This window comes from Acomys russatus, chromosome 9 (genome assembly GCF_903995435.1).
Source record: "Acomys russatus chromosome 9, mAcoRus1.1, whole genome shotgun sequence".
NCBI lineage: Eukaryota > Metazoa > Chordata > Mammalia > Rodentia > Muridae > Acomys > Acomys russatus.
The window spans coordinates 42,932,605-42,956,595 of record NC_067145.1 but is presented as its reverse complement, the minus strand read 5'-3'; the positions used below and the strand labels follow the sequence as shown (position 1 = coordinate 42,956,595).

Sequence of the window (23,991 nt, the reverse complement as noted above, 5' to 3'; positions counted from 1 at the left end):
TGCCCTCCACAAACTGATGTTTTTTAACAGCACATAGCTCAGTTCTCTCAGTTTTTTCATCCACCCAGAACAGCACATCCAAGCCCCTCTAGTCTCTACCCTTTCCCCTCTGCAGGAAAGAGGGGAAGGTTACATTTTCATTAGCCTATATACAAAGAGGAGATAAAAAGAACCATACACGAGCGCCTCTCTCACTCCTACATACCCACAGTGCCTTTGATCTCCTGGGCTTAGCAACAAGGGCAAACTGTAGGCCTTGAGTGAAGGATACAGCTCTCACAGACTCCTCCAGTAGAGGCTCTGGCCTGCATCTCGCCAGCACATCTCACCTCCCATCCACGAGTGCCCACTCACTGCTAACAGCAAAAGAAGGTAAGAAATGGCTGGGAAACGGAGATTAAATAAATTCCTATGGACCAAAAACTGCCACTCCATTCCTTTAAAAGGCTTTATGACAAGACCATTTGATTGAATGACAGCTCAAAGTTAGAAGAAAGCAAAGTAAAGGATAACAAATAGCTCTATAAAAATGAGAAAATAACTAAAGAAAGCATAGTAAAAGAAGGATGAGATGAGGCCGGGCGGTGGTGGCGCACGCCTTTAATCCCAGCACTCAGGAGGCAAAGGCAGGTGGATCGCTGTGAGTTCGAGACCAGCCTGGTCTACAAAGGGAGTGCAGGACAGCCAAGGCTACACAGAGAAACCCTGTCTCAAACAAACAAACAAAAAGCAAAAGCAAAAAAAGAAGGGCGAGATGGTGTAAGTGTGAAACATCAATCATAAAATAATAAAAGTAACTTTAAAAAAAAACAGGAAAATGGCATAATGGAACGTCTTCCAGCAGGTGAATTTTTTTTGTTGTTGTTTATAAATCACTGTGGTGATTTCGCCTAGAACATGGAAGGCTCTGGGTCAATGACAGAGGGTTGGAGAGGAGAAGAAAAAGAGAGGTGCGAAGAAAAAGAGGAGGCAGGGCTGTCTTACAATGAATGTTAACAGGACAGAATGCGTATATGCATAGCAAATATACACGTTGCCTTATATAGTTATTTGTACTTAATGCATAATGAAGTCAGCTTCCTACTACATCCCAGAACGCACTCCTGGGAATGAGCTTTGCATCCTTTCGTCTTGAAAGGTCCTCATGACCACAAAGACTTGTCTTGTAACTCCTACCACAGGTTAGACAATGACTTAAAAAGTCTCTTTTAAGAGCCAGATCACCCAACATCTTTTGGTAACTTTTCTTGCTGAGAAAGCACAAAACAGTTGTTTTCTTTTTATGCCCTTGAATTGTTAACTTTATGGTTACAACTGTCATCTGGCTCCATGTTATTTTGTTGATGTTTCTAGGATATGGCGTAGGGGGACATAGAATCTGAGCTAGACTCTTTGATCTGGATCCTTGGTTTATAGCTGTAGACTGTGGTCGCCAAGCTTCTTAAAGCCTATCTGTGCCTTGACTGATAGGCTGGGATGTTAAGTTATGGCACTAATTAAAAAACCTAAGATCTTCCACTGTCTGAATTTTTCTTTTCTCTTTTCTTTTCTTCTTTCTTTCTTTCTTTTTTTTTTTTTTTTAAGTATTTATATGACAGCAGAAGTAGAAAATGCTGTACTTTACATGATGGGTCTCAGGAAAACCAAAGAGCACTAGAAATATCGCACCTCGGGCTGGAGAGATGGCTCAGTGGTTAAGAGCGCTGCCTGCTCTTCCAGAGGTCCTGATTCCAATTCCCAGCAACCACATGGTGGCACACAACCATCTAAAATGTGATCTGATGTCCTCTTCTGCAGATAAAGCACTCATATGCAATAAATAAAATAAATAAATCTTTAAAAAAAAAAAAAAAAGAAATATCGTACCTCAGATAGTGTGTGCAAGGTGTATACACAGTGCTTAGACTTGGGTCCCAGCCACTAAATAAATAAATAAATAAATAAATAAATAAATAAATAAATAAAGTACACTCTAGCCCAGGAATTTTACATAAGCAAGTCAACCTAAATGAACAAATAACTACATCATATGCTTGTTTGTGTCATTATTATCTATCATTTCAACGATATTTGTAATTTTTTTTAGACAGAGTCTCATGTAGCCTAAGCTGGCCTTGAATTTGCCTCCGTAAGGACTTAAAACTCCTGATCCTCTACCTCCCAAATGCTGACACTGCAGAAAAGTATGACATCGCTAATTCCCTTAATAAGTCAAAAGTATATAATACTTAAAATATATAAATTAAAAAGTGTATAATACTTTTTTAAAAAGATTTATTTATTATGTATACAGTGTTCTGTCGGCATATACACTTGCATGCCAGAAGAGGGCATCAGGTCACAGTATAGATGGTTGCGAGCCACCATGTGGTTACTGGAAATTGAACTCAGGACCTCTGGAAGAGCAGGTGTCACTCTTAACCCCTGAGCCATCTCTCCAGCCCCCAAGTGTATAATACTTTGCAACCTGCAAAGTAGACAAATTTCTTTTGTAAAATAAAAATCACAACTGTCATTAACACAGACAAAGCTTATTGCAAAAATTTAAAGTATCACTGTTTGGATACTGAGATCAAGTGTAAAAACATGATTTTTGTCTAAGAAAACCTGAACCACTGATTATTTTTCAGTGTTGGAGACTGAAGCCAGGGCCTCAAACAGGCCTGACGAGTACTCCACCACTGAGTCAACACTGCCAGCCAAAACCTTGTTTATCATACGTATGAGAGAGAACGATTTATAGTGGCTGCGTAACGTCTCAAAACTAGACAGTTGGTAACAGAGGAGCCAGCCCACTTTCTCCAGTGCACGCCATTAACAGAAATGGAATAATTAGATGATACTGAATAATTAGAAATTGCTTATCTCCAAACTAATTTCTCCTGCCAGAGAAATAATTTTATGTTTGAATTGAAGTTTTTTTTTTGTTTTGGTTTTTTGGTTTTGGGGTTTTTTTTGGGGGGGGCTATTGGTTTAGATTATAAGTTAGTTGAAAGACTTTTGAAATATAATCTGTAAATGCCAAGTGTGCTTGAAAATCTTTCCAAGCAGCTTGTTGGTAAGTCATTTTTCTAACTTAAAATCATTTTTTGTTTGACTGTTTATAAGTGGTAAGGGAAGAGTCTGTCTGAGAGTGAGAGAGAGGAGAGGTGAGTCAGCCAGACAGCCTTGGGTGTCGTTCTTTAGATGCCAAACATTGTTGCTGAAACAGGGTCCTCCTGTTGGTCTGGAACTCAGCAGGCGAGGCTGGCTGGCCAGAGGGCCCCCAGGGGACCCCACCTGTCTCGGCCTCCCCAGAGCTGGGATTACAGACGCTGCTCACCACCATGCCTACTTTTTGACATGTGTTCTGGGGATCAAACTCAGGTCTCCTCACCCTTACGCTTTACCAGTGAGCTGTTTCAGCCCTCAAGACTTTTTGCCAATCCAGGTTGAAAACAAGGTGACGTGCTTTGATACTAAGTATCTTGCTGTCCCTTCACCTATTTTTCTAACCAGTGCTCACAGTGCAGTCAATAGGAGAAGATAAACGTTGGAAGATCCAGGTAACTTCTGTCTAATCCTGCAAATGAAACCCTTGAGAGTCAGCATTTTCTTTTTTCCTTTCTTTTTTTGGTTTTTCAAGTCAGGGTTTCTCTGTGTAGCCTTGACTGTGCTGGACTAGCATGGTAGACCAAGCTGACCTCCAACTCATAGCGATCCACCTGCCTCTGCCTTCCTGAGTGTTGGGATTAAAGGCCTGGTTGAGAGTCAGTATTTTATTTTCTTTCTTTTTTCTTTTTCTTTTTTGGTTTTTCCGAGACAGGGTTTCTCTCTGTAGCCTTGGCTGTCGTTCACTCGCTTTGTAGACCAGGCTGGCCTCGAACTCACAGGGATACACCTGCCTCTGCCTCCAGAGTGCTGGGATTAAAGGTGTGTGTGCCACCACGCCTGGCTGAGTCAGTATTTTCACAAACAGTTCTACCTTAAGTTTATCACTCAGGTGGACACTTGTAGCACCTTCCACACAGCTCACTGCAGAAGCTGCCTTGATGCGGCGCTTCACACAGAGCTTCTGTACTTTCAGGAACGTGTGCTTTGGGCTTGCTAGCACTGTCACTCAGCACTGCGCTTCTCACTGTACCTATCACCTAAGCAGCCCCTCTTTCACCATCCGGGTGTGTCTCCCTGTTCCCTCTTTCTCTGATTTTACATACCAACCTTTCAAAGATAGATTTCTAAATCTTCACTTTAATATTTTTTAAGAGCAAAAGTGACCAAAAATGGACTGGAGAGATGGCTCAGAGGTTAAGAGCACTGTCTGCTCTTCCAAAAAGTCCTGAGTTCAATTCTCAGCAACCACATGGTGGCTCACAACCATCTATAGTGAGATCTGGTGCCCTCTTCTGATGTGCAGGCGTATATGGAGGCAGAACACTGTATATGTAATAAATAAATAAATATTTTAAAAAAGAAAAAAAAATTATTAAAAAAAAAAAAAGTGACCGAAAATGCAGCAAGCTTAGGAGCATTCAGCAATATCTCACAAGCGGGTTAGCTCTGACTACAGGAAACTGTTGACAGTTATCTCATTAATAATATTACCATCTCACAGAATGACAAGAGGGTGTCACGACACATGATATTTCTTATAGCCAACAGGCCCTCAGACTACTTTCTAGGCATATTTTCCAAATTATTTTATTGGTAGTAATGACATATTCCAATTAGGCATTCCTATCTTCCTTGGGCCTCCTTGTGACACACCACATATCTTCATGATAACAGGGACAGTTTGATTTGGCTTTCTAAAATAGAAAGTCAGACTGGCCAGATGGCTCAGCAGGCAAAGTGTTTGCCACACAAGCCCTGTGACCTGAATTCCAGCCCAGGACCCAGGTAAGTGTAGACAGAAGAAATCACTGTCTTCTGACCTCTACATGTGTGTATGTTCCCCATCTCCTTTCATTCAAAACACATAATGAAAAATATATAATTTACAAAAAAATATTCAAAATTGTGCCCAGAACAAAAAATTCACCCATCTTCTATCATTTGTCATCTTCTATCATTTGTATAACTATTCTTATAATTCAAAAGAATTCTTCTCTCTTCTTTGGAAATTAGTCACCGCATCTACAGCATGCTTGCAGTCACTGCATCAATAGCATGCTTGCAGTCACTGCACCCACAGCATGCTTGCAGTCACTGCATCGCCCACAGCATGCTTGCAGTCACTGCATCGCCCAAAGCATGCTTGCACTCACTTCTTTGCTGCCCTCAGGCATCACTTTCTGCTATTATAAACACTACAGTGAGGGTGCAAGAGCATGAGACTTAGGTGCTTACCACAAACAAAAGGGTCTCACAGGCCAGCCAGCGCCTGCACTGTTTCCACAGTTCCACTGTGAAAAGACTACTTTGTATATATCCATTCTCCAGTAAGTGGAAATGGGGTGTCCGGTTATTTTGCTAATAAAAATTATAAATGCTCCTTGGAACACCTGTCTGTAGGGAAATGCATTATACTGTGGAAATCATGGTATTTAATGAATTCTTTAGGATACTTACACATGCTTAACAGTATGTACACCTTTTGTTTGTTTGTTTGTTTTCGAGATAGTGTTACTTTGTGTAGCCTTGGCTGTTCTAGACTCACTTTGTAGACTAGGCTGGCCTCTAACTCACAGAGATCCTCCTCCTGCCTCTGCCTCCCGAGTGTTGGGATTAAAGGCGTGCGCCACCACGCCCAGCTAGTATGTACACTTTTTAAACTAACCTGCTCATCTAGAATATCACTACAGGATAACACTAACGTGCAGTGAACTGGAAATATGTGAACTTGGCTATGGCCACCAACAGCTTCCACGGTGTGGTCTCCCTCTTCCATTTTCCACCCAGCCAGGCACAAGGGAAGGCTGCCATCTCTCTGACACATATCAAAGTCAAAGAATTATACGGCCTCTCCTTAGCATTGCATCGGAGAAAATTGAAATTGTTCACTCTTATTTTAAATAATGGTTTATAGCTTAAGCTTTTTAACAAAATAAAAGTTTATAAGGTATTTTGGAAAATGTAAGCACACTAAGGGACTATTTTCTAAGGAACTGAAGTCCCAGATTCTACTTACAAAAGACAAAGTGTTTCTAACGGAAGATATGTTACTGAAATAAAAATTCAAATATTAATCATGATTAAACACAAGAATTCGGGAGGCCATCAGTTCAGTGAACAGTTGCTATTTTACTAGAACACTGCAAGACATGTTATCACATTTGGGGAAAAAAAGTATTCTCATCGAGACATATATTTCAGGTACTTTGTTTTTTAAAAGAAGGATTAAGCAACTTAGAAGTAAAACATCCCCAACTAAATGTCAGAAACAAACTGTTGTGGGCATTTGGGTTCCAGGTCCATGCATATGCAGGTATTAGTAATTAGATTCAAGTGGACTGTAAGGCGGGAGATAAAGGGAGGAGGAGAAAGAGGTGGCAGCGAGAATGCGGGAGTCCTGGGGTTGAGGACTAAGGTATGTCCTATACGTGTACAAAATCGTCAAAGAAGGAATTGTTTTCACTTCTAAGAATTAGGAATAGGTTTATAATGAACAATGTCTTATTTAGTTGTTAAAGAAGCAACAACTAGAGGGATCTCAAATCTGTTGCACGTTTAAAACAGGAAAAACAATCTGGTGACACAACCCTAGGCACTCACTGACTTCAACAACCCATCCTGCTGTGCTGCTATGACTGAGAACCAGCTTTCCTGCTCACCCGCTTTCCCTTTCCTACCTTTGGCAAACATGCAACTTCCTAAAGGTGGGGAAAGATTGAAGGGAAAAAAAAAAAAAAGAAATAACGTGTACTTAAAAGTGTAAGCAGGCGTCAACCACTTTTGCCACATGCCAGCGTTGACACCAAACGCAGCTTACTACAATTTCCGTCAGCACAAGTAGCTCCACCCTGACTTTCAGAGCCTCACCAACTGCACTGAGCATTTCTACTCCTTCACCTTCACGTACACTACGAAAGTCGAAAGCCCCGTACCTTAATTTTACTTCCATTCTTTATCTGCTTCTAACTTTCCTAAGTATCTCCTAACTGCAAGATATAGTAACAGAACGGCCGTGTCGCCTAACAGCCCTTTCCTCCCAGACTGAAATGTTCCATACCACAGGGAGGCTCTTTACAAAGTTGGAAGGTTTAAACTCCAAACCGCTCCACAAAGTTCCTGAAGCTGACCAGATTCACAAGGCCCTTCCTTGCCAGAGTATGCAGCACATAGAAGCTGAGAGTCCCTCTCAGATTGAAGGAAGCTTGGCTGCAAACAGGAGTCTCAGGTGGGAAGCCAGCTGCCAAAAAGACGCAGAGAAGCTGAGCTGCACTGCAGACTCTCAGAGAGAAAAGCTGCAAAGAAAACGCTGAGACCAGGCCAGCTGCAGAGAAGAAGCAGAAACCAGCTCAGCTCTCTGGAAGAGGTTTAGCCAGGCTGGGCAGTGTGCTTCAGACCCCCAGCTTTTGTAAGCTGTTAGCTTGCTGGGATGGGCCTTGGTGATGTGGCTGTCTTTGAGTCAGTTCAGCTCCTGTAAGTGACTCCAATAAAACTCACAGGTTCACCAAGGCCTGTCACGGGCTCCTTCTCAGTGGACACCTGTTGTTTCTCCCCATGAAGAGTTTTTGTCAGACAACTGTAGTTCAACCAACAACCCTGCTCCTGTCTAACACAGCCCGTGACACACCATCCTCTCCATTATGCAGTTAGCCTCTTCCTAAAATATCTTCCCATGAGACCTTCAAACTTTTAAACTATAAGGGAAACAGGCCATGAATGTCTGAAGCAGCATTTGGACGTTACCTCAGTAGTTAAGGCTCTGCAGACCCGCTCATGAAAGATGTTCTTCAAAGGCAAAGCTCCCCGCCCCTCTCCCTCCCTAATGTAGCAACAAATTAAAGTTGGGAACTAGTGAGATGACCAGGGGCTTCCAAGCAAGGGTCAAGCGGTGCTACGCATCTCTACAATAAAAAAAAAAAAAAACACCCAGTGTTCAACAGCAACAAAAAACAAGGACTACAACCAACCTATGAAAGTCACGAGTGGCAAGTTTTTCATTGGGAAGATGCCCAACGTATAATGCTAAAGAAAGTAAGATATAAAATTTCGTATGATCAAAATTATGTTAAGTCTCTCCTTCTCCCCTGAAATGCGCAAACACACACACACACACACACACACACACACACACACACACACACACACACTAGCCTTTACTACTTTACTGAACGATCTCAGGACTTTCTGTATGGTGAACATGAACCCGGCCCTGACGTCAGGCTGGAATGGCACGCAGTCCCCCTGCTTGGCTCCACCAGTTTGGAAATGTCTTTATGTTACCTGAGCCATTTATTCTTTCCTCAGCACAGATTTCCAACAAGAGAGTCCCACGCTCACACCTGCCCTGGCTCTTCACTGCAGAGCGCTGCACTGCAAGGCATGACTAACCAGCACACTGGAATGGATGGCTCTGCACCTATGCTGTAAGATAGAGCCACTCCCAATCTTAACAGAAAGTCAAAAGACTAAATTAAGTGCTTAAGAAACACCTCAACCAGTGAAGGTGCTGTCACAAAAGCCAGCCCAGCCTGAATCCAGGTCACCAGACCTGTGTGACACAAGGAGAGAACTGACCCCTAAAAGTTAGCTTCCGTCCTCCACATGTGTGCCCAATCACACGCACACACAACAACAAGAAACACTAACAAAGAAAGCCAAAGCCAGACATTGAAAAATGTGGGTATAGGCATTTTTACACATATTCTGTTAAAGAAGTAATAATAGTAGATACCATTAAAAGGATGGTTTCAATTTGTTCTTATTTTGTGATGTGAATAAAATGTCTGTTTCTTCTCAAGCTGAGAATAGTTGCATTTTTAGAACAAAAAGTTACCTCCTTACCCTTTAGGTAGACATGTATCATCAAATTAGAAGTCACACTTCATCCTAGCTACCAAAGAAATAATGCAGTCCCCTCTGAGACATGCACAGGAAGACACACATAAGCTAGTGAAGACACGGCAGGTTTAGCCATCTCAAAACTTACACATTTTACTTGAAGCACCTTGGTACTCTAGAACAAAGACTCATTTTCATAAATGTTCACTAAGTTTTCCAAAATATAAAGCAGCCTCAAATATAGTATTAACACGCTATACTATCCGCCAGTTATGGTGGCACACGCCTTTAAACCCAGCACTCAGGAGGCAGAGGCAGGCCAGGCTACCCAAGACTATGGAGAGAGGTCTTGTTGCCTGGGGTGGTTTGACTAGGTTTGACCCTCCACAGTGTTTGAATGCTTGGTCCACAGGCAGTGGCACTATTAGTAGGTGTGGTCTTGTTGGAAAAAGTGTGTCACCATGGGGGTGGGCTCTGAGGTTTCTCATGCTCATGCTCAGCCCAATGCGGAATGCGAGCTTCTTCCGGTCTGCCCGGAAGATGCCAGTCTCCTCCTGCAGATCACGGTGTAGAAAAGAACTCCTGGCTCCTCCAGCACCATGTCTGCCTTGATACGCCATGCTTCCCACCATAATGATAACAGACCAAACCTCTAAGCCAGCTCCAATTCAATGTTTTCCTTTATAAGAGTTGCCTTGGTTAGGATGTCTCTTCACAGCAATGGAAACCCTAATATTGCCAAAGAAAAAAACTATATCATCAACTTAACCTAATCGTGGACTCACTAGGCAATACTGTAAAGATTACATATAATTTCACAGAGACTTTTAACTAAGGAAACTTGGTCATTCAGTATCTTAAATTCAAAGCGGCCTGGTGAGAAGCCTCGGCAGGTGAGAAGGTAATTCATTGCCCAGCAAGTCTGATGAGTTGTAGCCCTGGAACTCACCACACAAGGAGAGAGCCAACTCCCAAATTTGTCCCCTGACCTTCACGGCTGCACATGCTGACATACAACATACATGTATGCACACCCACTAATAACAAGTAACGTGTTCTTAAATTTATAAGGCATAACATTGAAACCTCAAGCAAATGGCCTAATGCTTGGCAAATACTGGTGACTCAAACTATACCCTAGGTCTGTCCAGCTTTAATTGGGCAGCCAGGAAGGCAGTACAGCTCACAGGGTTAGGACTAAGAAAAATAGCACAAAAAAAAAAAAGAAAGAAAAAAGAAAAATAGCACATTGCAGATGTTGGTGTGGCTCTCACATGTGTAAAAACATAGCTCTCTCTAGCAACCAGCCACTCACTCACCAACTGGTGCTCAAGGGCGCTGATTTCCGGAACAGCAAGGGCACCCTGACAAAAAAGGCACACCAAGCCAAGTGACTGTTTTTTAGATAGGGTCTAATTCCATAACCCAGGCTGGTCTTGAACTCACAATAGCCTGTCTCAGGAGAGAAGACTGACGGTATGTGCCCATGCCCAGCATTGATTGGTAAGCCTTGAGGGTAGTTTTCTTTATCTTTTTCTTTCTTTTCCTTCCCCTCCCCATCTATGAATGATAACTGAGAACAGAAACTCGGAATATTATCAACTATGCAGAGCAGTTTGGAGAGAAAGCCTGGGAGCGCAGGGAGCTCCGCAGCCCTTGCTACTTCCTTAGACCCTCTGGCTACTAAAGCCCTCAACACCAGAGACCTACTTTATCCAACTCACTGAAGCCAGAGAGCCTCAGTGATAGCCTCATAGCTAACTGGCAGCATCACCGGGACCACAGCTGAAGTTTCAAGTCTCCCGAACAGAAACTCTCCCTGTAAACCACACCATTAACAGACGCTGTGGAGGAGTGCTGCTTCCCGGCCTGCTCCCTAGGAGCAAGCATGATCATCTTGCTTTCTTAGAAAACAAGAGGTACCTGCCTAGCACACCACCCACAGAGGACTGGGCCTATATCAGTCATTAATCAAGAAAACCCTAAAGGCATGTCCACAGGCCAATCTGATGGAGGAAGTACTCAACTGAGGTCCCCTCTTCTCAGATGACTCCAGTTTCTGGCAAGCTGATGAAAACTAAGCCAGAAGTTTGGTATTTATGTAAACTCTCATTTTTATATGAATATACACACTTTAGAAATTTTTCTTACTTTTTACTTAAATGTCTTACCACATAAATATGTCTATACTATTTTTAAAACTCTAGCATTTCGTCACATGAATAAAAGATACTTTGTTCATTTAAACTTTTTAAATTAGGTATAGAATTGTTTACTATCTATTTTTGTTGTTGCTTTATTTTGGGGGATGGGGTTTCTCTGTGTAGCCCTGGCTGTCCTAGAATTCACTCTGTTGATCAAACCGCCCAAGCGTTGGAATTAAAGGTGTGTGCGACCATGCTGGGCTAAGCTTACTACCTTTTTTTTTTTTTTAGGTGCATGTATGTTGTGTGTACGTGTGTGTGCACGCGTGAGCGCGTGTGTGAGTGCTGGTGCCTGCACAGTCCAGAAGGCAGTACAGGATCCCCTGAAACGAGTTACGGGTATTTTAGAGCTGCCTACATGGATGTTGGGGCCTGGTTCCTCTCATGAGGAGCAAGTGTGGTCATTTTTATACTGCCCCTGAGCTTCTCTCACTACTGCCTCTTTGTGGGCCAGTGTCTATGAAAAACCACGAGACCCACATAGAGTAGGTTCCTGAGAATGTGCTTCTTGTTAATATATTAACGTTTTATTTGGTTTTTGTTTCAAAGTGCTAAGAATAAAACAGACAGCAAAATCTATCCACAGTAGGAGACTACTGTGTTCTGATCAGCACTGGGGTTTTCTTCATTTTTACAAATAAGCTTAATTTTTTTGTATCTTTTTGTGTCTTATTAGCAAAACTAAGCATCTTAAACTCCATTAATAAAAATGACGGAAGAGAAAATGCCCAGCATGTAGTCCTGTAGTCCCAGCACTCAGGAGTCCAGGTCATCCTCAGTCCCAGCCAACCAAGATTATATAAGATTCTGTCTAAAACAAACAAATAGAAACAACAAAAACTACTTTATGAGAAGATTTTTGTTCCTTATCCACAAGAAGAAAACAACTTTTAATTATTTAAGCCCAAATTTGAATGAAACATTTTGTATAATACCATCAGAAACATGTACCCCCCCCCCAAAAAAAGTCCATATTCTGCATGCATTCCGTGACTTTGCCCCCTCCCTGTGTTAGGCGGTCACACCACAGTCTGGCCACTCCTCAGCCTGTATTTACTCCTGAGCACAGATTCATTTTTACACCTAGCATAAAGTCATGTGCACCTTACAGGTAACTTGGGGTGTATATGTTAATGAGTAGTGTGTCTTCCTTTCCCAGGACCATACCCAGCATCTCCTTCACCTGGCCAGGAACAGCATAGCAGTCTCAACAAAAATCTAACATTTTGTTTTTGGAGATGCCTGACTGTCCTGTGTCTCAGGACGTGGCCCATGGCCATAGACACAAGAACAGGAATCTTGGGAGACTGGCTTTGTGTATGAGGACCAGAAGTTCCCAGAACCCAGATAAAGGCAGCTAGGACATAATAGCCCATCCCAAATCCCAGTGCACTGGAGAAAGGAAAAGGGAAAGAAATGGAACTGCAGCCTCCTGGTTCCATCTCAAAGGTGTGTCTACCCCCTGCCCCAGGGAACCTTGCATTTCTAGTTAACTGCTCCAAGGTCAAGCCACTCCAAGGTTCCTATTGAGTTAGGGCGCATCCCAATGCAGTGACTAATCAGATTATAAAACAGTTCCATATACTGTGGCTTGGCCGTTATCTCCTCTGTGAGCCTAAAGGCTGCTATCTTTGGTGATAACCTCGGTATCTGGAGCTCTTTTCAGCCCTCAGGGATTTTGTTTTGTTTTGCCAGGAGTTAAGACATTCCTGTCAATGAGAACTGCTTTCTGAATTTCAATGACACCACGTACTTTCTCTTAAGGAAGCCCAGAATGAGTATTCTCTTTTTCTTCCTCCTCTACCTCCACTTCCTCCTCTTCTTCTTTTTTCTTTTTTTCTTTCTTTTTTTTTTTTTTTTTTTTTTTTGAGACAGGGTTTCTCTGTGTAGCCCTGGCTGTCCTGGACTCACTTTGTAGACCAGGCTGGCCTTGAACTCACAGAGATCCAGCTGCCTCTGCCTCCCAAGTACTGGGATTAAAGGCGTGAGCTACCATTGCCTGGCTCTAATGTTTACTTCTTATAAGCTGCTGGGGAAAAAATTCAAAATCTTACCATTTGCATTAACCTGTTTTGTTTATTCCAAAAGAGACTATTAAAAGGAAGTAAAAATTAGGTAACATTATTCCAATTTTAAGAGTTTTTAACACCATGTTCAACGAAATTGGGTTATTTGTTTTATTTTCCTTTTAGCCATGCCTCGCTGTCCAGTCTGCGCTGGCGTGGACCTGGCTATCTTTTTGACTCAAGCCTCTTGAAAGCTAGAATCATTAGTCCGCACCGCCACACCTGCATTTCAGAAAACATTCTGACTGGTTAGTTACTGTGACTTGGGGTAAGATGAACATAACCCCTGACTTCATCCTATTCAGAAGTGTGAGCACAGCAGACCTGGCACACTCTTGTACGGTGGCCATGGCTGGCATCATGCTGTTTGGATGTTAAGAATGTTCCCATGGACCCCCCGCCGATGAGAGTGGCTTGCTCTGCCTAAGCTGTTTAGTGTACGCAGTGGTTTGTGTTAAGCACTTGCTTTCCTTCTGGGAGTCTAAAATGTTGTTAGATTCTAGGTAGAAGGTGACTGGCTTGCGGTTAAAAAAATTTCACTTTGAATGAGTTTCTCTGGTGCACTTTTCCCAGGCACTGTAGCAGTCTGCGGCTGAAGCATTAATTAAGCACATCCTGTGTGACCTCACCAAGGGAGGACTCTGGAAGCCTGTGTGTGTTTCCCACTGACCTTTGCCCCAGCGCCTTTTCCTTTTCTCTGCCGACCTGCTCTGTATCCTTTCACCGTGCTTATCTATCAGAACTGAGCACTACAGACTCAGATCTGTGCACCTCCTCACAAACCAAGGGATTTGGGGGATATTTCCAGCACATTCCCCAACTCTCAATGGACTCTGGTCAATGTCCCCACCTTCTGGCATTCCTGTCTATGTGCAAACCCCTCCCTGAGTGTGGGCTCGATCTAGAGATTAGCTCCTGAAGATTAGGACTCCATAAAAGGGACGGAATAATCACCTCCACGGTTAGAGACCAAAACACTGCAGCCTTCAGTCTTGCAACTCTCTGCTGCATCTCCCTTACATGTCCTTATGAAATAAGCCACCATGTTGTAAGCTTCTCTCTCTGGATAGGATCGTGTGGCACAAAACACAAAACTGAAGATGCTTCCATTCAGCAGCTGGTGTCGGGGTGGGGCCAGAAAAATGGTTCTTGCCCAGGCCCTGGGTTTGGTTCCTAGCACCCATATGACAGTTCACAGCCATCCCTAACTTCAGTTCCACGGACTCTGACACCTCCTTTTGGCCTCTATGGGCACCAGGCATGTGTGTGATTCATATACATACATGCAGACAAACACACATTACAAATGAAAATAAGTAAAATGATATCACCTTTTGTAAGGCTCTCAGCTCCACAGCCTGCAAAGCACTAAGTTCAATAAGAGAGGGGTCCTGAGAGCGGATCCTTTCCCAAGCAAACCAAGGGCTGGGCCAGACGGAGGAGCGTGCTGTGGGTGACTCTGGCCACACTAGCAGCAAGAAGCCCTACAAAAGTTTGCTTCCATTTCTACCCCAGCAAGACCCTCCCTGAGACGATTAGTGCTCTGTCCTTCATGGTGTCAGAGGAACACTATACCACACAAACACCCCAACTCAGAGCAATGGCTTCCAGGCAGGGATCAACAGAGGGCAGTGAACCCTGAAAAGATGGAGTGAGCCTTACGGCCACCTCAGCTGACAGCACACCACGTTTATAGGACCTGGGTACAGGGAACAGGAACCTGGCCAGTGGGCTAAGTAACAGACCAGAAGAGCTCTGGGTGTCTACAGTGGATTCTGCCCCACATGAAGCCCAGGAAAGCACACAGGCCCAGGAGGACCAAGTACTGCCCACTAACAGAGATGCTCTCTGGACTGGAAGTGATCTATCTGCTCCACCTAATCAAGGCCAGAAACAAGGCCAATGAATGAAGACAACGAAGAAAGGGTTCTACTTCCTAAGAACTGCAGGCACTGGCCAACCCCACCCCCACCCCCCGTGGGTTTACAACAAGCATTAGCTGTGGAGTAGTTGTGGAGTGGTGGAGTGAGAGGGAGCCTCAGATACACCACTGAACAGGGTGTAAGAAGTCTGGACAAAGTATGACTTCATATTAAACAGGGGTATCAGAACCGCTGTGGCTGACCATAATGGAAGGAGCTAAGGGCTCAGGAACTGCACATCTAGGACTGGGCCAATGTATCACAAAAGAAAACAATCCGGCTAACAGGAATCCGCAGAGGGGTCACAGGACACTCCACCCATCTGCCAAGATGCTGAGTGCCTCTCTTCCTCTTCAAGTCAGCACTAAGAATGAAGTTATAGCCCTGGGTGTGATAAAGCCTCCGGGGTAGCATGATCACAGAGAACACCAGGGACCCAGGAGTAGCATTTACCCTTCCATTCAAGATGAAATTCAGGAAAGAGTGTCTCAATCAGAATGGTACCAAAGGGCCTGCACCAGAAGTGATAGAAAAGGATAATAAAAAACATATTGTTCCTAAACGTGACTCAACCATAGCTGGCACCTGCCTCCAAAGGGTGAGGGAAATGTCACAGGAGAGGCAAATCTCACTAAGCTAAAGGAAACTGTTGTGAGGCGGATGGGAGATGAGTGGAAAAGCTTGTAATGTGGACTGTTAAAGTTACTTTTATAAAACTGCGTTTGTTTCTGTTTCTCTCTTAACTTGGCTACTACACAAATAATTGAGACTCTATTATATTATTTTTAACAAGTTTCACAGCACAAGAACTGAGCAGGATTTGTTTGTTTTGTTTTTTTGAGACATGGTTTCTCTGTAGCCTTGGCTGTCCTGGACTCACTTTGTAGGCCAGGCTGGCCTGGGACTCACAGAAGTCCACCTTCTGCCTCCCGAGTGCTGGGATTAAAGGCATGTGCCACCACGCCCAGAATGCACTTCACTCTTAAATGCACCCAGTGAAGTCCACTCTGGCCAAAGAACTTTTACCTCCCATTTTCTCAACTCAAGGCCATTAGAAAGTAACCTCATCAACCATGGTGCAAAGCAGAATTAAAACATCCTCCCTCAAACACACAGCAGTACGTAAAGCATGTCTTATTTTGTTAGAATTAAGAAGCCCTAGAAATGGCCAAATTAATTTAACAGGTGGTACATGCCTGTAACTCCAACACTAAGCAGAGTCTGACTCTCAGTACACACTGCTTCACATTGTCCCAGCTGTGGGAACCTGGGCACGTGATGAAACCTCCTATTGCATTAGTTTCCTCACATGCAAAACCAGGAATGTGATAGTTACATCATCACTGTGGAGTTATCAGAAGTACTAAACAAGGTTAAATATCTAAAATACCTGGGATCTATTTTTAATCACTCTGAAAATACTGATTTAAAAATCCCCTGTGGCTTCTTTCATCATTGTGCAGCTTTCCTATGATGGGGTGAATCTCAGGGCTAATGGAAAAAAAAAAAAAAACAAAAAACAGTGCTTTTCTGTCCCCTTCCCCCTCCTCTTCTTGAGACCAGTAGCTCTGAGAGCTTCGGTCCTGAGGCCTGAGGCCAACAGTTCTCAGCCACCACTGGTGAAACACACAGCTACTCAGTTTGGACCTAAGAGAGATGAAGAGACCTCTGTTCTCCCATTCCCATGCCCCCTGCTCTCATCTGCAAGCCCTACCTGTGTTCACACTACATCTGTCCCACCCACTAGCGTGTTTTCCCATGCCACTTCCAGCTGATGTCACCTCCTCATCTCCTTCACAAGGCTGGCTGTATGACAGTGAACAGCAAACAGAATGCCAGCAAAGACAGAAGATGCCAGATTTAAAATGTATACCCACAAAGCTATAAACAGAGCTATTCTGGAGGTCAAGCTAAGGAGTATCACCCATTTATAGCACTGGGCCCATTATGAAACAAAACTTTCAAGATCTTTTACTAAAGTTCCTCCCTAGCAATACCTTTTGTTACTGAAATATAAAACATAAAAAACTGAGAGGTTATTGGCTTTCTTGGAGGAAGATACTATACCTAGGCACATACAGATTCACACATTATACACAGACATACCTGGAAGCACACAAAGAAGCAATTTAAATGTCCAACAAATGTAATGAAAATATATAGATCGTCTAGCTAGACCATTACAGTTATTAAAACCAAAGCCTGGGGGACTAGAGAAATGGCTCAGCAGTTAAGAGTTCTTGCTGATCTTGCAAAGGACCTAAATTTGGTTCCCAGGACCTACACAGGGCAGCTCACAGCCACCTTTAACTGCAGCTCAAGGGAATCCCACACCGTCTCTTGGCCTCCATGAACACCTGCACTCAACATGTTTATGCATGGACACCCCTTTTTTAAATGAAGCCTTAAAAATTGGGAGAAATGTTCATAATATGACTCCAGTTTGTAAAAAATATGAACCATGTGAAAAACACTAACTGTATATATATCAAAATTAACAGGAGTGATAGATTACTGGAAAGTATAGATCAACTTTAACTTATATTTCCAATTTTTTTCCAAGTTCCACTTAACTCTCATACAATATTAAATGTTTATTTCTAACATAAGTCTCATATGATAGTATCTTCATGCGCTGTATCAGACGAGAACACGTTACATTCACAAGAGGCAAGTATCAAATATAACTAATGTGCCAGGCACTGTGCTTGTGCCCATTTTCATCTTCACAGCGGTCCCTGGTATGCACACCACTGGACGTGAGTAGGCAAAGCTGGCAGCATAGGCCTGTCTCAGAGCCAGCCTCACCTCTGCCTCCATTGTTTCTGGACACTAGCCTTGCCATTCTACTCCACTCAGCCACCAACACGGCCTAGATCAGAATTCTCAGTGTGCCATACTGACCAGCATTCTGCCCTGTGGTGGCATTTCCTGACTCTAGCGTATCATTCCTTTGTCTCCAATCTGTCTCCCTCTTTTCTCACCCACCATTTCATTTACTCCCTTTCTTCCTCATCCTTTACAGTACCAATACCACATGCTTTTATCCAGCAACATTCCTAGGCCCAGTTTAGCTTCCATGGTGAAACCAAGGGGACCAAGAGCTACCATAAGTCACTATAAATCAGAAGTTGCACACTGGAAGCCCAGAGCCACATCTGCCTACCAGATGTGCTTCAGGTCCTACTGTTTTGAAACTTTTTAAATAAGTCACCAATACTTAAAATGTTTAAGACAAGTTCACATACAAATCTAAAATTTTTAGCTTCCTTAGTATCTTGAGGGGCATAGGGGAGGTTCAGAAGTTAAGAGCGCTCCTTGGTTTTGCAAAGGATCTGGGTTCACTTCCTGGCACCAACACAGTGGCTCACAATTAACTATCCATGACTCCAGTTCCAGTGGATCCAACCACCTCTTCTGATCTGGGCCAGCACCACCTATGCATATTACACACACACACACACACACACACACACACACACACACACACACACACACGAAGTGTCTGTCAACACAGGTCCAGCACAGGCGCTGTCTCCTAAAGCTTGTTCCCCTGTTCTCCGCAGTCTCAAATACCTGCTTCTACACACACCTCTTCCACTCTTTTGAGCTTAGGCTGGCCTTGACTCCTGAGCCTCCTGTCTCAACATCCACGTGCTAGGATTACAGATGTGTGCCACCACACCCAACCAGTCTCTTTGCTCTTTTCTGACTCCTTTCAAATTTCAATTGCCTAGCCTTATAGGTACTATGTGACTTCCATTAAACACTTTTCAGTAGTGGCAGCAATATTATAGAATATGGTGTCCGGCGCCATTTTTACTTATGCTATATTCTGCAAACTCTGAGAGATGCTACTAGCATCTGTCAGATCAAAACCACAGGAAAGGCAGCACTCTAGCAGCACTCAGGCCGAGGCACACATGAAACCCTCGGTATCTGCGGCTTCATCAACTCATGCCAGGGCATCTATGGCACAGCTAACACTCCTTTGGGGTTGCTAAGACCAAGTGGCTTCAGACCTCAAACAAGAACATTTCCTGGTGAGACTATGCAAGACTGTGAGGCCTAGTGATAGTTACAAAGCATGCATAAAGCACAGGGCTCAAGTTTCAGCTTTGCCAGGCTCCTGATATCATGAATTTTAAATGTTAGATAATTGCAGTATCTATCTTCTTTTATTCTCTTAGTAGCCATGTAAAACCCGTATTTTTGTGGTAATGTAAATCCATTAGGGAGAGTACTAGAGAGTGCATTGAGGGATCAATCTTAGCATGGAAGAAACAGACATTAAATGACCTCTATCTCTAATTTCTCTGATCTATTGGTCTATCATGTCCATGCTAAACTATGAAACTATTTCCTAGACCAGAAAAACAGGCCAACCAGGAAAGAGCTGAGACCCGAAGGTCTTGCTCGGAACTAATTTCAAGTCTTCCAGCCTAGGAAGTTTGTGTCTGGCCTGTGGAAGAATTGAGACATAGCTGGGGCGTGGCTGGGTTTTCTGTGTTTGAAAAGCCAAGCCATTAGGCTGAGCATGTACAACATGATTTACGACTTAGTGAAGCAGTCTCTACCTGATAACAGTGCTGATGGGGTTGCACAGGAAAGGCTTGCTTCTTAGAGAGCACGCAAAAGCCGATAGCTGTTCTAAGAAATATGCCCAGCAAGTTTTCTCTACTACAAAACGATAATTTTCACAAAAGTCTAGCTCATGACATAAAAACTTCAGAAAGGAACCTCATTCAATACCACTGTGAAAGAAATCCAGAACCATATTTTATTGTAAATAAAAAGCTTGCTAACGGCAGCTCGTTGCAAACCCTTGCTACCTTAGTAACACAATCGGAAACTCCTTGGAAAAGCTGTGAGACTGGCCTTCTCTTACAGCTGTACTGTTTTCCTATTTATTAGCTTTAAGTTAAGTAATTCATTTCCCCTCCCTCTGCCCCTCCCCCACAACTTAATGCTCTTCAAACAGCATCGTCTGTGCTACTTCAGCTAACTGAAGTTTTTTTAGAGTAATTCAGATCATCAGATTTACCATATACCATGTTAAAGAAAACTAATTAAAAAAAAAAAAAAGTAACAAAAGATGACTGTAACAAGAAGGCAATGTTCCCAGGGCAAGCACTTCCACTCTGCTCTACCGTTACGAAGGTCTCAAATTAAAAAGCAAAACCATGCATCCATCAGACAAACCTGGCCGCTCCAAGCACAGTACAGGTTGCAGAGTAAACTCCAGTTGTGGTTGATCATGCAGTCCAGCAGCCTGAACTGGGCCATGCCTGCCTATAGCGCAGTCTCCATCCTCTGACTCAGCTTTTGTCAGCAAGCAGCGCTCCCTCTGCAGTCAAGTGCTCACAGAGGCTCTTCCCCTCCCTTTCCTGTCGGAGCAGCGTCAGGAGCGGGCCAAGCTGCATCACCCTCCCAAATACTAGGATATTATTACATCACACAGGAAAGCCTGTCTCACAGCAGTCGTGGTCTGTATTTAGCATCACTTCTGTTTTTTAACGATTGTTGTTTTCTTCTTTGGGGAATTATGAGCTGGCACTTCCAATAAAAGCACAGATAAGGGAAATAGTACAGTAAACTAAGCCTACTATCTACATTCCACAGCGAACCAATTCCAACACAAGAATCAGTCCAGAGTGAGCCACGGAGTCAGTCGCCCATCCCTCTTAATCTCTCAGCAGCACCTCACACTGCTAACACCCTTCCATTTCTCTCACCCTAGGTAGCACATCACCACTTTGTGCAGTATTTCCTTAGCTCCTTGCCTAGCAAGAGGCCAGGTAGGAGGTGAGAAAAGTGTGGATGCAAGTGACATAGACTGAGCTTTCTCAACGACTGCCTGCAAGGAGTGCAACAAGGATCAAGGGCTAACCTTTGAACTCCAACTCAGTCCTTTGTAAAACGAGTAACACCTGCATGGGCCTTTCCGCCTGAACAGCCATAACAAGATGAAAACAGAGTAGCACCCAATCATTCTTATTAATATTCCTAAGGCTGGTTCCCTTTCTTATCTAAGTTGGAATTCTCTCCATGACCTACTTTCTCCTTTCTTGTGCTCTCCCTAGATGATGTCATCCTCCAGGCTCATGACTATGAATTACTTTAAGCCCCCGCCAATGCCACCCTTTCTCCCAGCCTCCAATTTGCATGACTGAGCCCTTGCTAAACATGGGTACCTACATGCCCCAGACAGAGCTCATTATCTCGCCCTCCCAAACTCCCAGCCCCAATAATCTCCTAATCTACATAACGAAGCACAATTCAAGCCCTTGGGTACCAAAACAGAAACTTGCCATCCTGAGTCCCTCCTCTCTCTACCCAGCTAGCTACGAAATCTGTCACTTCTAAAATACTGTCTCTTTTTTACCCAGCTGCCTCCACCTAAATTACATTCCCATCAACTTTCTCCTCGGCTGCCCTCTACCATTCTGTCAGTCCTCTCTGAAATCTTGCTCCACAGGATTAACAAGAGAATATTTTAAACCAAAGTTAATCATAGGACTACACAGGCTACATCAGTTCCACCATTGCTTTCTGTTAGAATAGGGCGCCATTTCTCAAAGTATTTTCCCACTTGTTCTATAGGACACAGAACGTGAATTAGAATTGGGTTAAAACAATCACCAATTGGTCAAATAAGCTTCCCTCCAAACTATACAAACTCAGAAATGAGATAATAAAATTCAAAAGAAGAAAAAGAAATAAAACCGGAAATAAACCCTAGGGTAGAGGAAACACAAGAGAATGTGGCAAACACTGAAAATAGGAGGGACATTCATTCAAGTACATACAGCACAGTCCTTTAAGAAACCCAGAGAAGCAGAAAAGTTATGTACAAGGAGTTAGCTGATTATGTTTTCCTGAAATAAAAACATTTGAAATTGAAAGGAAATTCCCTCAGAACAGCCATAACTGAGATGATAAACTTGAAGCCACCGTGGTGACTCGGATGAGCAGTGTCCACATGGGCTCTTGTGTGTGAGCACCTGGTCCACTGTGGTGACTCGGATGAGCAGTGTCCATCCACATGGGCTCTTGTGTGTGAGCACCTGGTCCACTGTGGTGACTCGGATGAGCAATGTCCATCATGGGCTCTTGTGTATGAGCACCTGGTCCACTGTGGTGACTCGGATGAGCAGTGTCCATCCACATGGGCTCTTGTGTGTGAGCACCTGGTCCACTGTGATGACTCAGATGAGCAATGTCCATCATGGGCTCTTGTGTATAAGCACCTGGTCCACTGTGGTGACTCGGATGAGCAGTGTCCATCCACATGGGCTCTTGTGTGTGAGCACCTGGTCCACTGTGACTCAGATGAGCAATGTCCATCATGGGCTCTTGTGTATGAGCACCTGGTCCACTGTGGGTGACTCAGATGAGCAATGCCCACCATGGGCTCTTGTGTGTGAGCACCTGGTCCACTGTGGTGACTCAGATGAGCAGTGTTCACCATGGGCTCTTGTGTGTGAGCACCTGGTCCACTGTGGCATTGTTTGGAGAGGTTGGAAGCCTGTGAGAGCAGGCTTCTTGCTAGAAGAATGCATCCCTGGAGGCAGGCTTTGCGAATGTATAATCCTTGCCCCACTTCCAGTTTGCTTTCCGCCTGGTGTTTTAAATGAAAGACAAGATATCTCTGGCATCTGGCTCTGGCTGTCTGCTGCCACATTACTGCCACCATAATGGACTCCCTGCCATGAACTATAAACCGAAATAAACTCTTTCTTCCATAAGTCGCCTTTGTCCATGGTGTTTTATCACAGCAATGAAAAGTAACCAACAGAGCCACCTTTAGTAACTGAGGCAGAAAGAGCAAAAACTTATGGAAATAAAATTAAATGGCCATCTGACTTTCCCACAACAAATCTATATGCCATAAAGCAAACAATCTGCAGAATCAGACTTAAGAGAATCCAGAAAGAGAGTTCAGGACAACTTGCCCACACTCAAACTTTCTGTTGTAATATCCACAGACAAACTTGTCAGAACTCCAGGAATTTTGTGTCCTAAGACAGAACCTATTAGAAAACACAGTGTAGACAATCAAAATGACTAAAGCAGGCAAGCGTGGTGACTGCCAGACCAGCCTAGGCTACAGAGGAAATCACAGGCCAGTACTGACTATAAAAAAGAACCCCGTGTCAAAACAAAACACTAAAGAAGCAAGGGCGTAAGAAACAGAGATGAAAGCCGGGCATGGCGGCGCACGCCTTTAATCCCAGCACTCAAGAGGCAGAGGCAGGCAGATCACAGTGAGTTCCAGGACAGTCTTGTCTACAAGGCAGCAAGTCCAGGACAGCCAAGGCTACACAGAGAAACCTTGTCTTGAAAAACCAGAAAGAGAAAGAAAGGAAGAAAGAAAGAAGCAGAGATGAATATTTAACACTTAGTTATTTTAGAATCTACAACAAATGATTAACGGAAGAAAGCGGACCTGTGACTCCTGACTGTTTGACAAAGTAGATATATTACAACTAAAACAATAGGAGGGGTGGTAGACAAAGAACAGGAAACATTCGTAACTTCTCAGTAAATACAGTCATCAGGCACTACTATTTTTTTTCCCTAGACTGTTGTGTATGTTGTTTGGGATAAAATTAAAATGAGTACCCTAAGAATAAAGAGGAATGAAATTTAATACCAAAGAAGTTAAACAAAAACTCCTAACCCTAACAGGTTTGGTGCTACATGCCTTTAATCGCAGGACTCAAGAGGCAGAGCCAGAAGGATCTCTGTGAGTTCGAGACCAGCCTGGTCTACATACTGAGTTCCAAGACAGCCAGGGCTACATAGTAAGACCCAACTCAGAAAACAGCACTATCACCCTCCAAACGATTCCAAAGGAAACAGTATGAC

General features: G+C 43.5%; 1 protein-coding gene across 2 annotated transcripts in view; it reads right to left on the bottom strand.

The window, feature by feature from the left end:
• Arhgap21 (Rho GTPase activating protein 21) overlaps window positions 1-23,991 on the bottom strand; it is a 128,554-nt gene that overhangs the window by 82,930 nt on the left and 21,633 nt on the right. Inside the window, exon 1 of one of the 2 annotated variants that reach the window (XM_051151245.1) lies at window positions 20,323-20,421. The exons of the other annotated variant lie outside the window; for it this stretch is intronic. Within the exon in view, the coding sequence (XP_051007202.1) occupies window positions 20,323-20,406 (84 nt within the window). The 5' untranslated portion in view covers window positions 20,407-20,421. Of the gene's footprint in view, window positions 1-20,322; window positions 20,422-23,991 lie in introns of those variants that run through there. 2 annotated transcript variants of the gene reach the window in all.